At 33.2% G+C, this 20,903-nt stretch overlaps 1 protein-coding gene across 9 annotated transcripts in view; it reads right to left on the minus strand.

Moving 5' to 3' along the window:
* LOC126881986 (uncharacterized) overlaps positions 1–20,903 on the minus strand; it is a 159,499-nt gene that overhangs the window by 43,525 nt on the left and 95,071 nt on the right. For 7 of the 9 annotated variants that reach the window (XM_050646748.1, XM_050646746.1, XM_050646739.1 and 4 more), the window contains exon 2: positions 11,916–12,207. In XM_050646748.1, coding sequence (XP_050502705.1) covers positions 11,916–12,194 — 279 coding nt within the window. In that variant the 5' untranslated portion in view covers positions 12,195–12,207. Of the gene's footprint in view, positions 1–4,056; positions 4,223–11,915; positions 12,208–19,375; positions 20,169–20,903 lie in introns of those variants that run through there. The other 2 variants (XM_050646743.1, XM_050646747.1) reach the window with 2 other exon arrangements.

Consider the following 20,903-nt stretch of genomic DNA (forward strand, 5'->3'; position numbering starts at 1 on the left):
GCTATCTCTGAACAAACTGAAATGATTCAGCCTCAAATTGCAACTAACGAAATGGCATGGGTGTCTTAGCGACATCTGATAGAAACAAGTCAAAGTTTTCAATCTAATAAATAAATATAAAACAATATCTATTAAATTGGAGTAAAGGAAACTGAATGGGCTTGTGCAGGAGTAGCTTGTTTGATACCCAAAAACAAAATAAAAATGATAAGAAATTGGGAGTTTATTAATGAAAGATTGCTGAAGGTATCAATGAGCTGCAATAAAAATGAAGTGGTAACATTAATTATAGTATACGCACCAGGCGAAAATGATAATGTCGAAAATAAAAATAAATTTTGGGACCAACTGCAACAAGAAATTGAGGATTATGAGGGTTCACTTATAATTTTGGGCGATTTTAATTCCAGTGTGGGAAATGAAAACAAAAAATGGCAAGGAACTATTGGAAAACATGGAGAAACAACAATAAATACAAATGGGAGAAGATTGTTACAATTTTGCATTGATAACGACCTAATCATCACGAACACTGTCTTCGAATATAAAGAAATACATAAAATAACCAGAGAGGTTCCCCAACGCAATGAAAAATCAATACCTAATAGACTATATAATAGTTTCTCGGGAAACAAGAACTAGAATCAAAGATGTTAGAGTAAAAAGAAGCTTCGAAATAAGTAGTAATCATTATTTACTAGAAGGAAAAATTAAAATAAGCAGAAACGAAGTTGATAAGACTCAGGAACCTACAAGAATCTACAGCGGAAGAATTAGGACATACAAACTAAGGAATATCGAAACCAGGAATAAGTATGTAAAAGAAAGAGAAAAAGAGTTTGAACATATTGATAAAAGTGAACATATATAAACAATGTGGAAGTTAAATGGACTGGATTTAAAGAAATACTCTTGACAACGGCAGAAAACGTTTGTGGATTTACAAGAAGAAACAGATATGCAGATATTAAAAAAGAAGTGAAAGAGAAGAACCGTTTATGGAAAATGTATCTACAAAACAGAAATCAGTTGATCTACGATAAATATAAAGACCAAAGAAACAAAGTTAAAACAATGGTTAAACAAGAAAAACAAAATGCATGGGAAGATTTTGGGAAAAGTATGGAAGAAAATAGAACCCATAATAATAAATTATTTTACCGAGTCCTAAAAAATATGAGAAAAATATGAGAAAATGTGAGAAACACATGAAGTTTCAGCAGGTTAAAGATCGGAATGGGAATATAATAACTGAAGAAGACCACATTATAGAACGATGGAAAGAATATTTTATGGAACTTTTAAGCAAAGACAAGACAACAGCAGGTAGCAAAACAGTAACGTTAAACAATACAACCACAGAAGAACAAGATGTAATTTGGGACAGTAAAATACAAATGAATGAAGTGGAAGATGCCTTAACCCAACTAAAAATAGGCAAAGCTGCAGGTATAGATGAATTAGATGCCGAGTTGTTGAAATATCTGGGAGAATTGGGCAAAAAGGAACTTTATGAACTGTTAAACCTAACACGGAATACTAAAAAAATACCGAGTGACTGGAACACGGCTATAATATTGCCTATACACAAAAAAGGAGATTCGAGAGAATGTGGAAATTACAGAGGCATATCGTTGCTCTGTTCCACATTAAAAGTATACGAAATTATTCTAGAACGGAAGCTCCGGAATTTAGTCGAGCCTAGATTAGCAGATATTCAAAGTGGGTTTAGGCCAGCACATAGCGCCCAGGACCATATCTTCACTCTACAGCAGATCATCGAAAAAGCCATACTAAAAGATGAAACGGTATATTTGGGATTCCTAGTTATGAAAAAAGCTTTTGACATGGTGAGCAGGGAGGGAATATGGCAAAGCTTGACAAATAAGGAACTGGATATGGAACTGATAACCACAATCCAGAGTTTGTATTGCAATACCATAAATCAGGTAAGAACAGGCAATATTATTTCCAGCAAATTTACGAATAACGACGGAGTCAGACAAGGAGGAGTATTGAGCCCCCTACTGTTTATCTGTGTAATAGACGAAGTAGTTAAAAAATGCTGGCCAAAAACAAAAAAATATACCATAGGATACAGAAACCTACAACAAATAAAAATCGAAGCCTGTGTATTTGCAGATGATATTGTTATTGTGGCAAGAACTGAAAGAGCTCTGGAGGAGAACATAAGAATCTGGGAGGCAGAATTAAAAAATTACAATCTAATAATTAATATGGAAAAAAACAAAAATAATGGCAATATCCAAGAAAGATGTAAACTTAAATATTGAAATCCAAGGCAAAAAAATAGAACAGGTAGATACATTTAAATACCTTGGAATAATTTTAAATAAGAAGGGGAAACAAGAAGACGAAATTGGAAATAGGATAAACGCAGCCACATGAACATATCATTCGCTATATAAAAACTTTTTAAATAAAAAAGAAATAACTAGGAAAACCAAAATGATTATATTTAAAACAATTTACATACCTATCACTACATATGGAGCAGAGAATTGGGTATTGAACGACAAACAAGAAAAGAGATTGCAAGCAGCGGAAATGAGGTATTTATGAAAAGTCCTGGGAGCTAGGAGAATCGATAAAAGACGTAGCGAAGATATTAGAAGAGAATTAAAAGTAAAATCATTAAAGGAAAAAATTCATGAAAAGAAATTAAAATGGACTGGGCACTTATTTAGAATGAACGACAGCAGACAGGTTAAAATGACATGGGAAGCGAGGCCGATAGGGAAAAACAGGAGAGGCCGACCAAGGAAAACGTGGAATACAAGTGTGATGGAAATCTTGCAGAATAGAGGAAAATCGTGGCAGGAAGCCAAATAATTAGCTAGGGACCGAAAAAAGTGGCGTGAGTTCGCAGAGAATAACGAGTAAAGAAGACACCTCGACACCTTACGGTATAAAAGGATCATCGATTATGTATGTATGTATGTATCTATTAAATTAAAAATTTTATTGGGACCATTTTTCTGGTCACACATCTGTGGCTTCTAACAATGCAAGCCAAACGAATACTGGAGCAAAAGAAGATGAGGGAATTCTAATATTCGCAATTCACATCTCATCTGTCCAGCGCTGAAAAATTCCAACGAAAAAAGAACCCCCATATTTACTCAGATAGGAATATAAACTAATACAAATAAAAATGAATAAACATTTTCATTTCGTTGCAAAACGAAACCAAAGCCATCTTATATTTCAGTTCGCTTAGAGAGGGCTACAAACATTTCGTTGGGATTTTTCCGCGCTGGACAGATGCGATGAAGTGAATTGCAAATATTAGAATTCCCTCATCTTCTTTTGCTCCAGCATCCGTTTGGCTTGCATTTTTAGAAGCTACGGAGATGTAACCAGAAAAATGGTCTCCATAAGGTTTTTAATTTAATATTATTTTATATTTTATTAGATTGAAAACTTTGAATCAAAAATGAATATTTAACCATTTTCAATTTAATTATTAGATTGAAAACTTAATTTTTTGCTAATTTTTTGAAAACTTTGACTTGTTTCTAGCAGGTGGCTCTAAGACACCCATGCCATTTCGTTAGTTGCAATTCGAGGCTAGTGTTCTAAATTAATTCAGTTGGTTTGGAGATAGCTACATACCTATGCATTATCTGATGATAAACTAACGAGTTTTGAAACCGGTCAGAGTGCTTGTAGCGTTTTCTAAGCGAACTGAAATATAAGACGGCTTTGGTTTCGTTTTGCAACGAAGTGAAAATGTTTATTCATTTTAATTTCTATTAGTTTATACTCCTATCTGAGTATATAATATGGGATCCATTTTTCGTAGGAATTTTTCCGCATTAGACAGATGAGATGTGAATTACAAATATTAGAATTCCATCATCCTCCTTCATCTACACGGAGGTGTAATCAGAAAAATGGTCCCAATAAGGTCTCAATTTAATATTATTTTATATTTTATTAGATTGAAAACTTTGACTTAAAAATTATTAATTACTCCATCTTAACTCTTTATTGACTTATATTGTTTAAAAATATTTGGATGTTTTAATATACCTGAATTTCCTAGTATGTAATTACGAATTTGTTAACTGTAAATGGTTTCTTTTTTTCAAAGAGAAATACCCCAAGGACAAATTGTATTTACCAAAGGTAGAGGTAGTACTCGAGAACACCTTCTGAACATAAGGCAAATAGTAAAAAAATCTAGGAAATTCCATACCCACTATATATTTGTTTATATACGATTATCACAAAGCGTTCGACAGGGTAAAATGACAACACTTCTGGCTGGTACTTAAAGAGATAGGCGTATCACATTTAATTTCACGTATAACTGAACTATACAAACACACTAATGCAGCAGTTAAAATCCTTGGTACACTCTCAAAGTCTCAAACGAATTCTCTCCAGAACAAGGTTCCATCAGACAAAGATATACACTGTCTCCACAAAACAGTGGCGTAACAAACTCCGTCGGGGCTCCCCCGCAGAATAGGAAATGGGGCCCCCTTTAAAAAATTACTAAATGCGACTTGTGTAACAAAAACGTATGTGTGTAGTGTATTTAAGAACTGCTTATAAAAACTTATATTTTTGATTTTTATTGGTATAGAATAAAATAGAACAAAAATTGAGAACGTAGGCGTAAAATTTCGTGCCAATGCTTTTTAAATTCATTTTTTTCGAATCCTGAGAAAACTAGTAAGTATTTTTGAAAAATGTAAACGCAGAATGAAAGATTATATATATGAACCCTGAAAACTTCTATAATGTTTAATTTAATAAGTTACAGGCGTGAAAAAAAAAGAGAATGTTTAGTATGATTTTTAATTTCAAATATCCCATTCAAAAGAAACTTTTTGTTTATTCTAAGTAACTTTCAGCCCTCGGTAATAATGTAATCTTTCTTTCTGCGTTTAAACCTTACAAAAATTTTATTAGTTTTGTCAGGATTAAAAAAAATTATTGCATTTAAAAAGCATTATTCCGAAATTTTGCGCCTACACTCTTTAAATTATTACATTATTATAGTATTATTCTATGAGATGAACAACTTTCTTTGTGCACTACTATCAGCGAATATAATATCTACAATTATTTGATTAATATCTATCTGATGGGCAACTTCGTTTTCAATACTTATAAGCACTAGAGAAGATAACCGTGCTTCTGACATTGTACTACGAAGATATGGTTTTATTAATTTAAGTTTAGAAATATATCTCTCTGAACTAGCGGTCATAATAAGTAAAGTTGAAAACAAGGTGTACGCATGACACACTTCTGGTACGCAAGATGCAAGCACTAGTTCAATGAAAATCTATAAGAATAATTTTGGCTGCATCATAAATTGAGTTCGCCGATTCCAACTGTGTCCTTAATGATTTTCTAACAAATTGCAGTTGCTCCAAAAACTCATTACTTAAATCTGACGGGTACGCAGCAACTAATTTGCTGGCTTCTGCAAAAACTTCTGAATCCGATTTGAAAAGATATCCACTTCTAAGATGTAAAACTTTAAAATCGTTGTTCACTTCTTTGTACATACTTATAAATCCAGCTTGAATTTGTTCAATGACTACATCGAGATTTCCGAAAAACACGCCTACTCTATATTATATTATATTCCTTCAGGGTTTGGGATGCGTCGATTGTGTAATCATTCATCAAAATATTTCTTAACTCTACCAAACCTTTTGATTTTAAAAGTACAGGAAAAGTCACAATTACTAGCAGAATCTTTAGATTCTTGCAAAATGACGTATCGTTTTGCCTAAAGATTTGATAAAAATTCTTTAGAGTTACGTAAAAGTACTACTATTTTGTAAAATAGATGCGAAGACATATTCAAACTGTTCCATTTTACTTTTTTAATTATTAGTTGTCATTCTCTACTAACGATCTGTGGGAGTTAATATTATTTTAGACAGTGTTTTTTTAAATTTTCATGTAGTTCTTCTTTACACCAAGCAGATTTTGAAATCTGGATGCCCACCTAGTCACCGATAACGTTTTTAGAGTAAGCGATTTTGGTTGGACGTTTTTCTGCATTCTTTGGTAAATCGAATCGAGGGAAGTTTTTGAAGATTTCCAGGCACTGCTTAAAGACGTTGCGTATGCATGCGTAAAATAATATATCATTGGTTGGACGTTTTTCTGTATTCTTTGGTAAATCGAATCGGGGGAAGTTTTTGAAGATTTTCAGGCACTGCTTAAAGACGTTGCGTATGCATGCGTAAAATAATATATCAATAACACATTTTTACATATATTAGACGACAAGATGGGGCCCCTAATATATTGGGGCCTCCTGCAAGCTTCATGCTGGGGGGCCTCTGTTACTACGCCTTTGCCACAAAATTATTTACGATAGGGGAGCATATTATGAGAATAGCGCTTCAAAGTTGAATGACCGAAAAGAGTTAATTGATCACATAGGACTGATTAAAAACGAAAGTCAAGACAAAGATCATGATAGTCTATAAAATAGTGGTAGGGGGAGCAAAGAATGCTAAATGTGCAGTCACTCGAGCGTTATGGGGACCTATTGGGTTGTGAAGGGTAGGTCCTAAAACCAAAAAAAGTTAAGTAAAGTTTTCCATATTAGTGGGGACTTTACATTTTTAATTTAATTTTCCATTTCCAACAATCGTTTTTTTAGATTATAGCTCCATCTATCCATAATTCGAAAAGATGTCTCGAATAAATGTTACTTATTTTGATTAACTATTTATATGGGAAATAAGCCACAATTAAATTGAAAAAATAATTTTATTAACGTTGGATGCCCAAATCGGGTGTCGTTGTCAAAATACAAAATACTACTAAACTATGGAATTACTATGGAATATTATTACTATCGTGATTTACTATGGAATATCTAACGCGAGAATTTTACTGTCATCGTTGCAATTGGTTGTCTTTTTAAAGACAGATCACATGCTATGAATTTTTTTGTGACAGATATTCTTGAGTTGGGGTTGATTTCATGTAATCGAATGAACTATCTTTCAGTAAAGTCGTCCCAGGAACGCGACTCATAAATATTGGCAATATCATTTTAAAGTCTTCTACTTTAAAATGTATAATACATGTCTGAATTGTCAATATAAATGAGTCAGATTAAATAAATTATTAGAAGAATATTTTACTTAGCAACAACATTTTTGTTTATTTTAGTAGTATTTTTTATTTTGACAACGACACCCGATTTGGACGTCGAAACGTTAATAAAATTATTTTTTTCAATTTAATTGTGGCTTATTTCCCATATATGTAAATAGTTAATTATAAAAATGCCACAAGGAAATAGCTTCAGTTACTTATTTTTACGTAAGGAATCCAAATCTATAATAAAAAATGGGGGTTCTTATGTAAGATTTTAATCCCACCCACCTGCGTGGGGGGTCGTGTTTAGTGCCATTCGATAGATTTTTTAAATATGTTGAATAAGTGTATTTTACAGCTTTCAATTTGATATTCATTTCGCAAAATATCGCGGGATTCGTATTTAAAATATTAAATTTACCCCCACCCCTCTCCGTGGAAAGTCGTGTTTGGTATTATTCGATAGATTTTTGAAAAATATTGAGCACGTATTTTTTAGTTTTTCGATCTGTGATTCATTTCGCGAAATATTCGCTTTTTCTTGTAAAACTTTGGGACTCACCCATTTCCTTACGCCCCGCCCAAATCGTCAGATTTTTGAAATATACACTCTTTTGCATGTACTTAACTTACCTTATCTTAATCTGACAATTTCGAATTTTTCTAAGGATAGATTTATTTTTCGGCCCCCCCTTAACGAACTCCCTTGCATTAAGAGCCAATATATGGTAGAGGTACATTTTCAGGGTACAAGGTTTCTCCCCATGTAATAATCTAACGCGCTCGAGTAAATGCAAAAATCCTCTCTTGGGCTCCACTACCATAGACTATATTATATTATATCAATCATCCACACAAAACCACGATAATTACTCCAAAATTTTGAGATACAATATGTGCAGCTTACCTTTAGCGCTTTTCATTCACATGCACGCGTAATTTTTTTATCACCTGGCAGGTAAAAAATCTCACCAAAAAACCTTTTTTTAGAATATTTATTTTTATTATTAAAAAATACGCTGTCAAAATAGCAATCGAACTCCCCTGTCATGAATAGTATGCAGATTCCTGTGAAGTTCAGATGCACCCCCTGAAAATAAGCCTGGGGTGCCCATATAAGCATCCTGCAGAGCTAAAATCACTCGGAAATCGTCTGGCTTGTTTGTTTTATTTATATTTGAATATTCAAATGTATTAAAAAAAAAGTACAAGTTGTCTCAGAGATATTTTTTGAAATAAAAATTTTTACACGTTTTTTTAAGTTTGGGGGGAAATTTTTGCTGTGAATAACCATTATGTTCCAGCCAGGTGTGTATTTTTCTATTAGGATATTATGGAATAAATTCCAGGAAATTAAAGCAGAATCAAATAATGATGTCGGAAGTTCGCCTAGATAGACATCCAGAATCCTGTTCCCAAAGTCCCATTAGAAATAATACTAGATATACATATTTAAGAAATTGATATCACAGAACTGACCAAAGAAACTGACAGCAGCAATACAAAACAGAATCCAAGCATTCGAACTTTGGTGCTACCGTAAAATGCTCAGAATATCATACATGAGCCATAGGACAAATGCAGAAGTCTTGCGGAGGATGAACAAGGAAAGAGAGCGTATGCTTATAATAAAAGAACGAAAAACACAATATTTTGGTCACATCATAAGAAATCAAAAGTATCAACTGCTCCAACTAATAATCGAAGATAAAATCAATAGCAAACGAAGACCAGGAAGAAGACGCTACTCTTGGCTTAAAAACCTACGGCAATGGACGAATATGACCTCCATAGAACTATTCAGGGCGGCGGTAAATAAGATTCAATGGACAAATGTAATGGCCAACGACCTTAAGGATAAAGCACCGTAAGAAGAAGATAAACAACTACATATTTGTTTTTATCTAATTTCTAACTAATATTTTCCCTAATTTTATATACGACGTGGTATTCTAAGGGTATATAGTAAATTATAACTTCATTAGACATTAAATAACACTGCAAAAACAAATTTTATATTTTAAGGTACAACATCCGTAACAGTTTCTTATTAACAGTGGCGGATTCAGAAATTTTTTTTAGGGGGGGAGGTCATGAATCTTGAGGGTGATTTAATTACTTTTCTCTGATGCAAGGTCACTTAGTCTTACCACCCCCAGGATAAGTGGGTTTTCAATTATTTCTTGGATGGGCCTTATTTTTTTTTGTTTAACGGCTCTCGGTTTATATTTTTTAGGATTATTAAATTGATATTTAATAATATCAATATCGTTCTATCGAAAACTCAATTCCACTGCAGATAATCTTGAGAAGTCTTACCCAAGCCAAGAAGAAATTCATGAGTTTTGGAGAAATCAACTTTACACACCAGCTGCTCTTAACAACAATGCTGGATGAATAGAAGATACGACACAGAACTGCCAACACTACACTACTACTATCTACGAACCCTTCACCACTGAAGAAGTCTCAAACATCATCAAAGAGTTTTATAACTGGAAATCTCCTGGACCAGACGGAGTTCAAAACTTCTGGCTTAAGAAGTTTTGGAGTGTTCATGATTGCTTATCAACACTAATTAATAATGTTATTTCTAATCCGCAGGAAACACCATCATTTCTAACTCAGGGAACCACCTATTTAATACCGAAGGATCAAAATACCAGCCCAGATTCATCCAAATACCGCCCGTATGTTGCAAAGAACAACTTATTATCGACTCAGTCATTTCTAATCAAGCATATTCCAAAAAGAGGAACCTATTTACTGCATTCATTGATTACAAGAAGGCCTTTGATTCAGTGCCGCATGAATGGCTTATAGATATATTGAGAATATATAAAGTCGATGATAATATAGTGACCTTTTTACAGCATATAATGACAGAGTGGAAGACTAGAATTCACCTTCAAATACCTGGTGAAAATAACATCGAAACTGAAAATATCGCAATCAGCCGGGGCCTGTTCCAAGGAGATTCGTTAAGTCCACTGTGGTTCTGTCTAGCTATGAACCCACTATCTCAGCTATTGAACTCCACTGACGCAAATTTTAGCATTAAAAATAACAACAATGTGGTGGCGAAGCTTAATCATCTGTTGTATATGGATGATTTGAAATTAATGGCTTCCACTCGAAACCAACTAGATGAGATGCTAAGAACTGTAGAATCCTTTTCAAGTGATATTAGTATGGACTTTGGACTAGATAAGTGCCGCGTTTTAAATATAGTCAGAGGAAAAGTACATCCCGGAGGATTCGATATACAAAATGGCCAGAACATCGAGGCCATAGGTGAAAACGATATGTATAAATATCTTGGAATAAAGCAAGTGCGGAAAATTGACCACAAGCAAATGAAAACTGAGATAACTACTGAGTTTATACGAAGGGTTAAACAGCTGCTTCTTTCACATCTTAACAGTAGAAATTTGTTTAAGGCACTAAACACCTACGCATGTTCCGCGCTTAGCTATTCGTTTGGCATTGTTAAGTGGACAAAAACGGACAGAGAATCTTCAGCGAAAAGTAAGAACACACCTCACAAAGGCACAAAAACACCATCCTAAAAGTGCAGTAGAAAGAACAACATTACCACGGAATCTGGGAGGAAGAGGACTTATGGATATAGGTGAGCAATGAGATAAACAATTTGCTAATTTAAGAACTTGTTTTCAGATGCAAGCTGAGACATCTACTCTACATCGCGCTATTTGCGCAGTAGATGACACAACACCGATCAAACTGAGAGAACCAGAAATGCGCATAAACCACCTCACTAAAGACGAAAAAATGCGCACCAAGATGGGTAAACCTCTGCGTGGGCGACATCCCAATGAGGTCAGCCAAGACTATGTCGACAATACAGCGTCGAACTATTGGTTGACATCAGGAAAGATGTTCCCTGAAACGGAAGGTTCATTACTGGCCATTCAGGATCAGGTTAAACAAACCAAAAATTACCTGAAATATATCATCAAAGACCCTCAGGTCCAGAACCACAAATGCCGATATGGATGTCAAATCCAAGAAACCATCCAACATCTTACAGGGGGCTGCCAGGCATTTGCTGCAACTGAATACAAGGAACGGCATGACGCAGTGGGAAAAATCCTTCACCAAGAGATAGCTATCAAGCTGGGACTTCTCCAAACGGACCATCTCCCATATTACCAATACGTCCCTGAGAGTATGCTTGAAGATGGCAACTACAAGCTATACTGGGACCGCACTGTGCTCACAGACCAAACAGTGGCACATAATAGACCAGATCTCGTACTAGTTGATAAATTAACAAGACAAACAACACTAATTGGTGTGGTGATACCTAACAACAATAATCTACGTAGTAAATTTACTGAAAAGATCGCCAAGTACAGAGATCTGGAAATTCAAATACGAAGACAATGGAGAATGCAAAGTACCCAGAAGATACCTATTATTATGTCTACTACTGGAATCATTCCGAAGAACCTCCTCGAAAGCATAAAAAAGCTGGGTCTAAATGAACATCTTTACAAGACCATGCAGAAAAAGAGCTCCAATCCTTTTGATACCGTAGGTATCTGGGATGAGTCAATTTTCCCCTTAGAGGGAGTGTGAGCTGTATGGCTAAATCTGGATATCAATATTTTCTATTTTCGTCTGGGGGGGGGAATCATGACCCCCGTGACAGCCGCCTTGGATCCGCCACTGCTTATTAACAAATTATTTAAACGATATTTTTCACTGCAAAACTATTTTTTTCAAGGTTAAAATGGTTGCATCAACAAAGAGTTATATGGTTATGCCTATTATTATATTACCTGTATATTTTTGTTTTCTGCTGAAAAATTTCTGTGATTTCCAGCTAATACTGCATTACATACTGTATCATTGTAGCCTAAATTGACTCTGCATGCTTTTTCGAATTCTAAGTTGCTAAAAGCTGGCTTGGACAAGACAATTCCTAATTGGTAAAATCCAGCTAACGGTTCAATTGTTATAACATCTCTAAGTTTATTAATTTTATGTCTAATGATTGTAGAATATACAGTCTTATCTTTTTGTTTGGCAGTTTCGTTTGTAAAAGTTTTGTCGAGCATTCTGATTTATAAACTGAAAAATAAAGTGATATAAAAGATAATTGCTAGTTATAGTAATATAATTATTCAGTATAGTGATTAATATTATAAGAGATTTCTAGTTTCCAGAGGAAATCCATCGTAAATTTTTAACCAAAATGCTGCAAATTTCTCAGGAGCAAAAAATAGCTAAAATTACTTGCAAACGCCTTGCAAAAATTGCCCATAAAAACTGAATATATTGGAAATTCATTCTCCCCAAGCCTCTGTTGGGTGATCTTTAGTTTGGGATAAACTGTCAAGTGGCGCAAATAACACCTACTACGTATAGTAAGTAAGCAATATTCAGCTAATTTAAAAAAAATGTAATATACCTAGTCAAAACTATGTAGATGGCCGGTTTGAGATTAAGCGAAGATCAGTAGGCCTCAAACAGTTGTTATTTAAAAATTTAATTCTAACTATTATAAATAATTTAATTTTATTTCCTATACAGGGATGAGCGCGCGAATAACCGGCAAAATAACGCAAAATATGGAAAACATATCAAGTTGTGAGGTAAAAAGAAATCAAAATATTGGAGGTGAAAAATTTAGCGATATAAACGTACCTATAACTTAACAGTATATTGACTGTTTCCCACTTTAGACGTATCAGAGAAGTATGTCAACTAATACTGTCACTGTCACAGTGTTAATTGCCAAACTCGTCCGATATGTCTAAAGGTAGGAAACAATCAATATAATGTAAATTTAATGGTTTATATCGCTAAATTTCCCCTCTCCACTAGTTTCATTCTTTTTATCTCACAACTTGTTTGTTTTCCATCTTTTGCGTTATTTTGCCGGTTATTAGCGCGTTCATCACTGTATTTTATGTTCATTAGGAATGTTGGATTTTGTTCTATTAAAATCAAATGAATATATATGAATATAATAGATATTGTAACAAACCAACCTCTTGTGCGGCGACTATATAAGGGATGTTGGAATTTGGGTATTGTCAACCACCAACACATATGGTCTCTCAAAGCGCTGTACATGGACCAGTAACCTAATGTGTGAGAGGTCCAAGTGTTTGTGTTTATATTTTAAGGTTTGCAGATGTGAATAGAATACAAAGACAGTATTATATTGGTTTTTGCTTTTAGTTAGTTAACGTTCAACCTTTGTATAAGAAACACAAAATACACAGCTCCATCCAATATCGTAATTTTCATTGTAAAAAACCGTAAACCCTCTGAATTATTATATTGGTAACATCGTATTATATGTTTGTCTGTCCAACGTATTGTATCTGGTATGTTGTATTGCAGAGGTTCTCAATTTGTGGTACATGTACCACTAGTGGTACATATCATTATTGGCGGTGGTACACAAAACACAGAAAAAATTAAAATAGTAGTACTTAGTAAGTATTGATAATACAATTTAAAAATATAGGTGGTACCAAAAATAATAAAAATAACTGTTGGTGGTACATCACTCAAAAAGAACCGCTGTTGTATTGTATAATGAGCATAATTTATTAGACAAAAAAAATTATTTTATTAATATTTTAAAAATATTAAAACATTTTAATTTTTTTAAATTACTAATAATTTAAACCTTTTAAGAAGATGGAACACTTAAATGGCGTCACAGACACATTAACTGTGAGATGAAATCAAACATCTATAAGGTCAGTATAAGAGCAATATAATCACCTACGCATTTGAAACAAGGACACGACGCAGCCAAAACACAGAGAATGCTGGAAATAGCAGAATTGAGAATACTCTGTTGATACCCTCAGTGGTGTCATGGCAAAATTAGCAGTGCGGGAACGCAGTGCCGGAACGCACTGCTACTTTTTGTTTACAAAACCTAAATTCTCTATTATTTTTTTTTCTTTTCTTAACCAGTGCGGGAACGGCGTTCCCACGCGTTCCCACACCATGACACCACTGGATACCCTTTAATGTGCAGGGTATGGTGTTTCTCAGAGCCTTCTTTCAGTGCGGCACAGTTTGTCGATTTCTTTCTAACGCACTAAGTTGGAAGTGACAGAAAAGAAGGTACGTCCGTGATTATACACATTTATAACATTTAATCTAGTTGTTGATATATGGCGCCACAATCGAAAGAAATGATTGACCTATTATTTTGCTTTTATAATTTATACTATCTATGCGGCTATATACAGTCCCGGCGCTAGGGTATAATAGGTGCCCGCCTGCAAAACTATAATAGGCGCCCTTCGGTTTTTTAAAATTAGTATTTTGTATACCACCAGCAGAAAAAAGTTCATTTTTGCGCTCCCCAAACAAGGGCGCCCGCCTGCAGTGCATCCCCTGCAGGCCCGTTATGGCCGGCCCTGGCTATACAAATCAAAGAACAGAACTTTTTATAAATACAATAAAGCCTATTGATTTGTTTTTATACCAAATTGCAAATAAAAAGGTTATAATGCAATAACCTTTTCATATTAGGTTAGGATTCTGACAATAACTCATCAGATTTCTCAACTCATCAACTCATCAGGTTATGATTCACTCAGATTTAACTAAAATGTCATGCAATGATTCCCGGCATCTTAAAATCGATATGACGTCAAAAATGATTTTACTCGTATCATTACAAAATACGTTTTTTACGTAAACATAATAAATCTTGTTTCGTTTCTAAATTGTTTAATCTATGTTGAACAATGTAATCGTAGGTGTCTTATATCATGTTCTTTCATAATAAATTTTCGATTATTTTCTGTTTTTTTCCAACGAGACCCGAGATTTCTAATTTCCAAACACATGCTTTCTTTGCCTCCTTTATAGGCCAGCAAATGAAGCATTTTCGCTCGCAATTTTTTCGTCCAGCATGTATTTACTTGAAATTTTCATAGAAGGTAGGGAATAGTTCAAGGATCATTTTCTATATCATGCCGCTGTACGCTAAATCCTTGGGGGTGGTTGCCAATTGCCACCCCATCTCGAGGGTGAGAATTTTTTATTACATTTTAACCATGTAAATCGATGTAAAAAGGAATTCTAAGAAAAAAATGTTTTTTACATTGTCTTCGTAAAACTAATATTTTTATTCGCGGTTGAAAGTAACAGTTTTTCGACGAGAAAATCCACCTTTTTTGAGGGTTTTTTGAGAATAGCTCAAAAAATATGCATTTAATAAAAAAAACTGTAAATATCAAAATTGTAACTTTTAGTAACACAAACCAATTTTTTTTCTATAATATTTTTACGACCAATACGAACCGAGATACGGCATGTTAAAGATTAGCTTTTTTCGTCAAATGCATAATTTGAAATATTCAAAACCAAATAACGGGAAAACTTTTCATTTTACGAGGAAAACTTAGATAATATTTTTTCAAGCATACAATAACTAGACCTACAAAAAAAAATAATAAAAGTTTCTAGCATAAAAATTGAGCGACTTATGATCAAAAAAGATCGGTACCTGCTTTTCTCTTCGAAAAAATCAGTGAAAACAATCCCCTAACTACCGTCCTAATTAAAGATTGGTCTTCACCTTTCTGTAATTCCATTTATATTTGCATTATAAATACACCCAAGAAGTTTGACCTATTTAAAAGGCCTAATTTTAGAAGCATTGGAGTTTAAAGAAAAATAGATTGTTTGCAATTTGGCATTTTTCACCCTTTTCTTCAAAATATCTCCGAAAATACTAGAGATACGAAAAAATGGATGGTAGATTATTAAATTGTAGCTTTTTTAATAACTAAAAGTTTCCTGCACATAGATTTTCATTACAGTGAACAGTTAGCAGGATATAGCTGTTTAAAACCTCTATTTACCAGCAAACGCTCCCTTATTCGAGCCTTTTAAACCCACCCCAATTTTAAAACTAAGGGATCTTATGGAATTTAATTTAGATAGTCTTATAGCTCTTCAAAAATCATACAAAATCATTTTTGAAAAAACTTTTTATCACCAAAAATGAAGGAGGTATGTGTATAAAACGAATTTTTGTTTTCGAAAAATTTGAATAGTCCGCTTATTTTCAATGTACAGAACCGGTTCGTATACTGGAAGATGACTAAAAAACTATTTGTATTTATATTTTTGTGTAAATAAATGTCTTTGCAATTCTTTAATTCTACTTTTTTTTTTCTGTATAGATCTATTAAATTATCTATTTATAAAAATTGCAATGTTATTAAGGTTGGTTTTTAAGAGTTGAAATATTATGATATTATATCCTTTAGCATAAAACAATCATTATTTAACCAATTAAAACCAAATTTTACCCATATTAAGGTTTACAATGTTTTTATATAATTTTTGACAATAAAGGGTAGTTTACACCCCTAAAAATAATCAGCGCCTTGAGCATGATATAGAATATGAAGTACAGGGTGAGATGATCCTAATCCCAAATTTGTATGTAAATCGATGCCAGCCGAAATGATTTTTTTAGGATAAGTCAGTTTTTTATATATTAGCTCCAACAAGGGTTGTTGTAAGGGTTGAAATATTATGATATTATATCTTAACCCTTAAACGCCCAACCTTCTTTAGGTTCCATGTACGCCCAAGGGTGGGTAAAAAATGTCCACCTCGAAAATAGCGAATATATTTATTGAGAGTTGTTGGAAATGGATTAAACTTAAGAATCTTATGCTTAATAAATACAGCATCTTCTAAAATATTAATATAAACAATTTACAAACCTTACAACAAAATTACAATGTACATCAAAATTAACATACCAGTAAAAGCCAGTAATTCAGATTTGTCGATTTTCTCCACATTATTCCTTTCAACCTCCTCATTGGCGGATAATTATGTAGATTATGTAATTATACGTCGATAATTATATGGATTATCTTCCTACCAACGAGAAAGTATATAGAAACCTTTAGTAACAAGTTTTACCAAGGGTGTACTTTTTATGCCCACCTATATTTAACTCAAGATTTTTACTTTTATTTTCCAAAATATCGGTAGAACCAAATTAAGATTCGATAAAGGGCTGTCTTTTTAACAATAAATAATTTTTTAAAAATTTTTAAACACGTAATAAATATGTTACAAGGGAATACGCATTAGGTGGACATTTTTTACCCACCCTTGGGCGTTTAAGGGTTAAAACATAAAACAATCATTATGTAACCAATAAGAACCAAATGTTGACAATATTAAAGTTTAAAATGTTATTTTATAATTTTTTACAATTAGGGGTAGTTTTCACCCTTAAAAAATAAAAAGCGTACAACGGCTCAATATAAAAAATTAACTAGAGGGTTAAATGAGCCTAATCCCAAATTTTTGTACAAATCGTTTCATTTCCTCGACTATTATAATCAAATTCCTCATCAAATCTCTTATGTATTTTATTTAAAATGGGCACTTGTTTTTCAGTTATACGAATATTAATAATTTGCCGACGTAACAGACCTTGTTCAACTTTTTGTAATTTTCCTAATCTTTTTATATCTTAATCCTAATCTTTCTTAATATCTTAATCTTAATCTTAATAATATATCTTAAATCTTCCCAATTTCTTATTAGTCCAGAAAGCCACTTCGCATCCGCTAGGAAAAATATTCTAATTGGGATTTTTTGCACAATCTTACTCAAAAAGGACTCCTTTTAACAAATTTGCATGTTGCCATGACCAAAAGGTGGTCAAAAAATTTTTAAACGTTTTTTTTTTGTTTTTTTCCTAAAATTATTTTTTTCGCATGGAAAAAAGTTTTTTAGGTTTCTTGGATCATTCCAAACAGAAAAGGTCTTTAGTGACTTTTCTCTAAAAATGATAGTTTTTGACATATAAGCGATTAAAAATTGAAAAATTGCGAAATCGGCCATTTTTAACCCTCAAAAACTATGTGAAAAACTGAAAATTTGAATGTTGCCAAGGTAGGTAGATATTCTTTAAACATCGATTGATGAAATCCCGAAGAGTTTTTTGCAATACAATATTCAAAACTCCTTTGTTTTTTAATTGCTAATCAAGCGTGCGCGACACTATTTTCCACTGACAGTATGGTGCAAATGAAAGGAATAAATTCGTTATTTCGTAAACCGGCGAGAATAAGGAAAAATCCCGAAACAGGTCGATTTTTATTTTTAAGGTATGATATTGTGGCATATATGGTATACTAGTGACGTCATCCGTCTGGGCGTGATGACGTAATCGATGATTTTTTTAAATGAGAATAGGGGTCGTGTGGTAGCTCATTTGAAAGGCTCTTCAATTCTCTATTCAGTAATGTAAACATTTATATAATTGTTTATACAGTGTGTCCTTCTACTTATGTTTTTGTCAAATAATTTAATTTAATAAAAATTTTTTGGACACCCTGTATAAATAATTATGTAAATGTTTATATTACTGAATAGTGAATTGAAGAACCTTTCAAATGAGCTAGCACACGACCCCTATTCTCATTTAAAAAAATCATCGATTACGTCATCACGTCCAGATGGATGACGTCACTAGTATACGATATATGCCACAATATCATAACTTAAAAATAAAAATCGACCTGTTTCGTGATTTTTCCTTAAAGTCCCCAGTTTATGAAATAACGAATTTTTTCCTTTCATTTGCACCATACTGTCGGTGGAAAATAGTGCCGCGTACGCTTGATTAGCAATTAAAAAACAAAGAAGTTTTGAATATTGTATTGCAAAAAACTCTTCGGGATTTCATCAATCGATGTTTAAAGAATATCTACCTACCTTGGCAACATTCGAATTTTCAGTTTTTCACATAGTTTTTGAGGGTTAAAAATGACCGATTTCGCAATTTTTCAATTTTTAATCGCTTATACGTCAAAAACTATCATTTTTAGAGAAAAGTCACTAAAGACCTTTTCTGTTTGGAATGATCCAAAAAACCTAAGAAAACCTTTTTCCATACAAAAAAAATAATTTTAGAAAAAAAACAAAAAAAAAACGTTTAAAAATTTTTTGACCACCTTTTGGTCCTGGCAACATGCAAATTTGTTAAAAGGAGTCCTTTTTGAGTAAGACTGTGCAAAAAATCCGAATTAGAATATTTTTCCTAGCGGATGCGCAGTGGCTTTCTGGACTATATTAGGAGTGACAAAACCGGATATATGTACTTTTTGTTCCATTTCGCGGCGTTCCATTGCAATATTTTGAGGACTCTTGAAAATACAACCTACAAATCTCAGATTATTTACTATTCTTTGTATTATAATATTTATCAAATTACCTGTCATAATAGCAACATGCTCTTGAAAGTTAAAGTTGGGTTTATTGGCAGCTGCCTTTCGTCGAGCGAATTTTAACACAGAGCGTACCTATTATTTCACGAGCTTGCGCATTCAAATTTTTTCGTTTCACTTTATACTGTTGATCCAATTTTAGAATTAATTAACAATTAGAAACTTCGAAATCACTATTACTAAAAATTTAAATTGTACACAAAACTTATCAACATCGCGAATCGGCCATATAGTAAAACCATCCACATGAACAGCTAAGCGGTTGTCGATCAACCGAGCTCTCTTTGCCGTAATTTGAAATTTACTAGCTCGCACAGTATGTTCACTATTCGGCGCTGGATTTTTGATTTTCATCGTAGCAATGTTTCGAACTTATTGTTGGTTTCAATCTGTTCTACCATTTTCTGTAAGAATTTCCATATTATGTTTCTTCCAGTTATCTTCATTTTTGGTTGTCTTCTTCGTCCCATAAATATCCGATACTCGTGTTTTATTAGGTTTGTTTACTTACTGTAACATGCTGTAGGTTTGTTTGATAAGGTTAGACTTGGTTCAGGTTCCTTCACGGAGGAAAAATCCTTGTGGTCACAATTTTTTAATATACTGTTTTGTAAACAGTTAAGATTCGTTGCGTATCTATTACAATACCAACAATTTCATTAGAAGGTAGTTGTTGTGAACGCACGTGATTTGTTTTGATCGTATAAAATTGTCGTTTTGATTGGGTAATAGTAATCCTAGTTTGGTGAAATTTTTACACAGTGTCTGTTACCCCAAGATCTACAAGTGTGAGTACTTATTTTGGTTTTATGCATCGCTAAAGTTAAAATATTTGCGATTATTAAGTTCACACATTGCAATAGGTACTTGTCTATCAGCTATCGGAAAAAACTGGTATAATCAATTTATCATTAACGAGCTTCCAAACAGTTTACTATATTTATTTTCGTTCACGTCAACAAGTTTAAAGGAAGATACAATGTCTTTATGTCCGAATTGTAAACAATCTACTGCCAATTCGCAAACGATAAAATGTTCAGGTTGTACAAAATTACTGCATACTTCATGCATTGGTTTGCAAAGTGATGACGCTAGTCGTATCACCCGTATGAGAAGTAAAAATATAAAAGTAATATGCAATATATTATGTGACACCGCTGATGACAAATTCGAAGCATTAAAAGAATTTCTTACAAATCTTATTGAAAATAAAATGCAGGAATTGGAAAAGAAATTTGCTTCAGTTAACTCATCGGTAACATCAGAGGCTCATGAAGACATAATTCAGGAGGCAGTTGATCGCATAAATCGTTCACATAATATAATTCTACATAATGTCCCAGAAACCAACTCTTCTCTTGAAGACAAAAAAAAGGTAGATGAAATACTAACGTCAATACAAGGTAATGATGGGAATCAATGCAACTCAATACATTTACACAGAATTGGCAAACCTTCTAACAAAGCACGTCTAATTAAAGTGACTTTTTCATCATCATTACATGCCAAGTTTAT

This window comes from Diabrotica virgifera, chromosome 3 (genome assembly GCF_917563875.1).
Source record: "Diabrotica virgifera virgifera chromosome 3, PGI_DIABVI_V3a".
NCBI lineage: Eukaryota > Metazoa > Arthropoda > Insecta > Coleoptera > Chrysomelidae > Diabrotica > Diabrotica virgifera.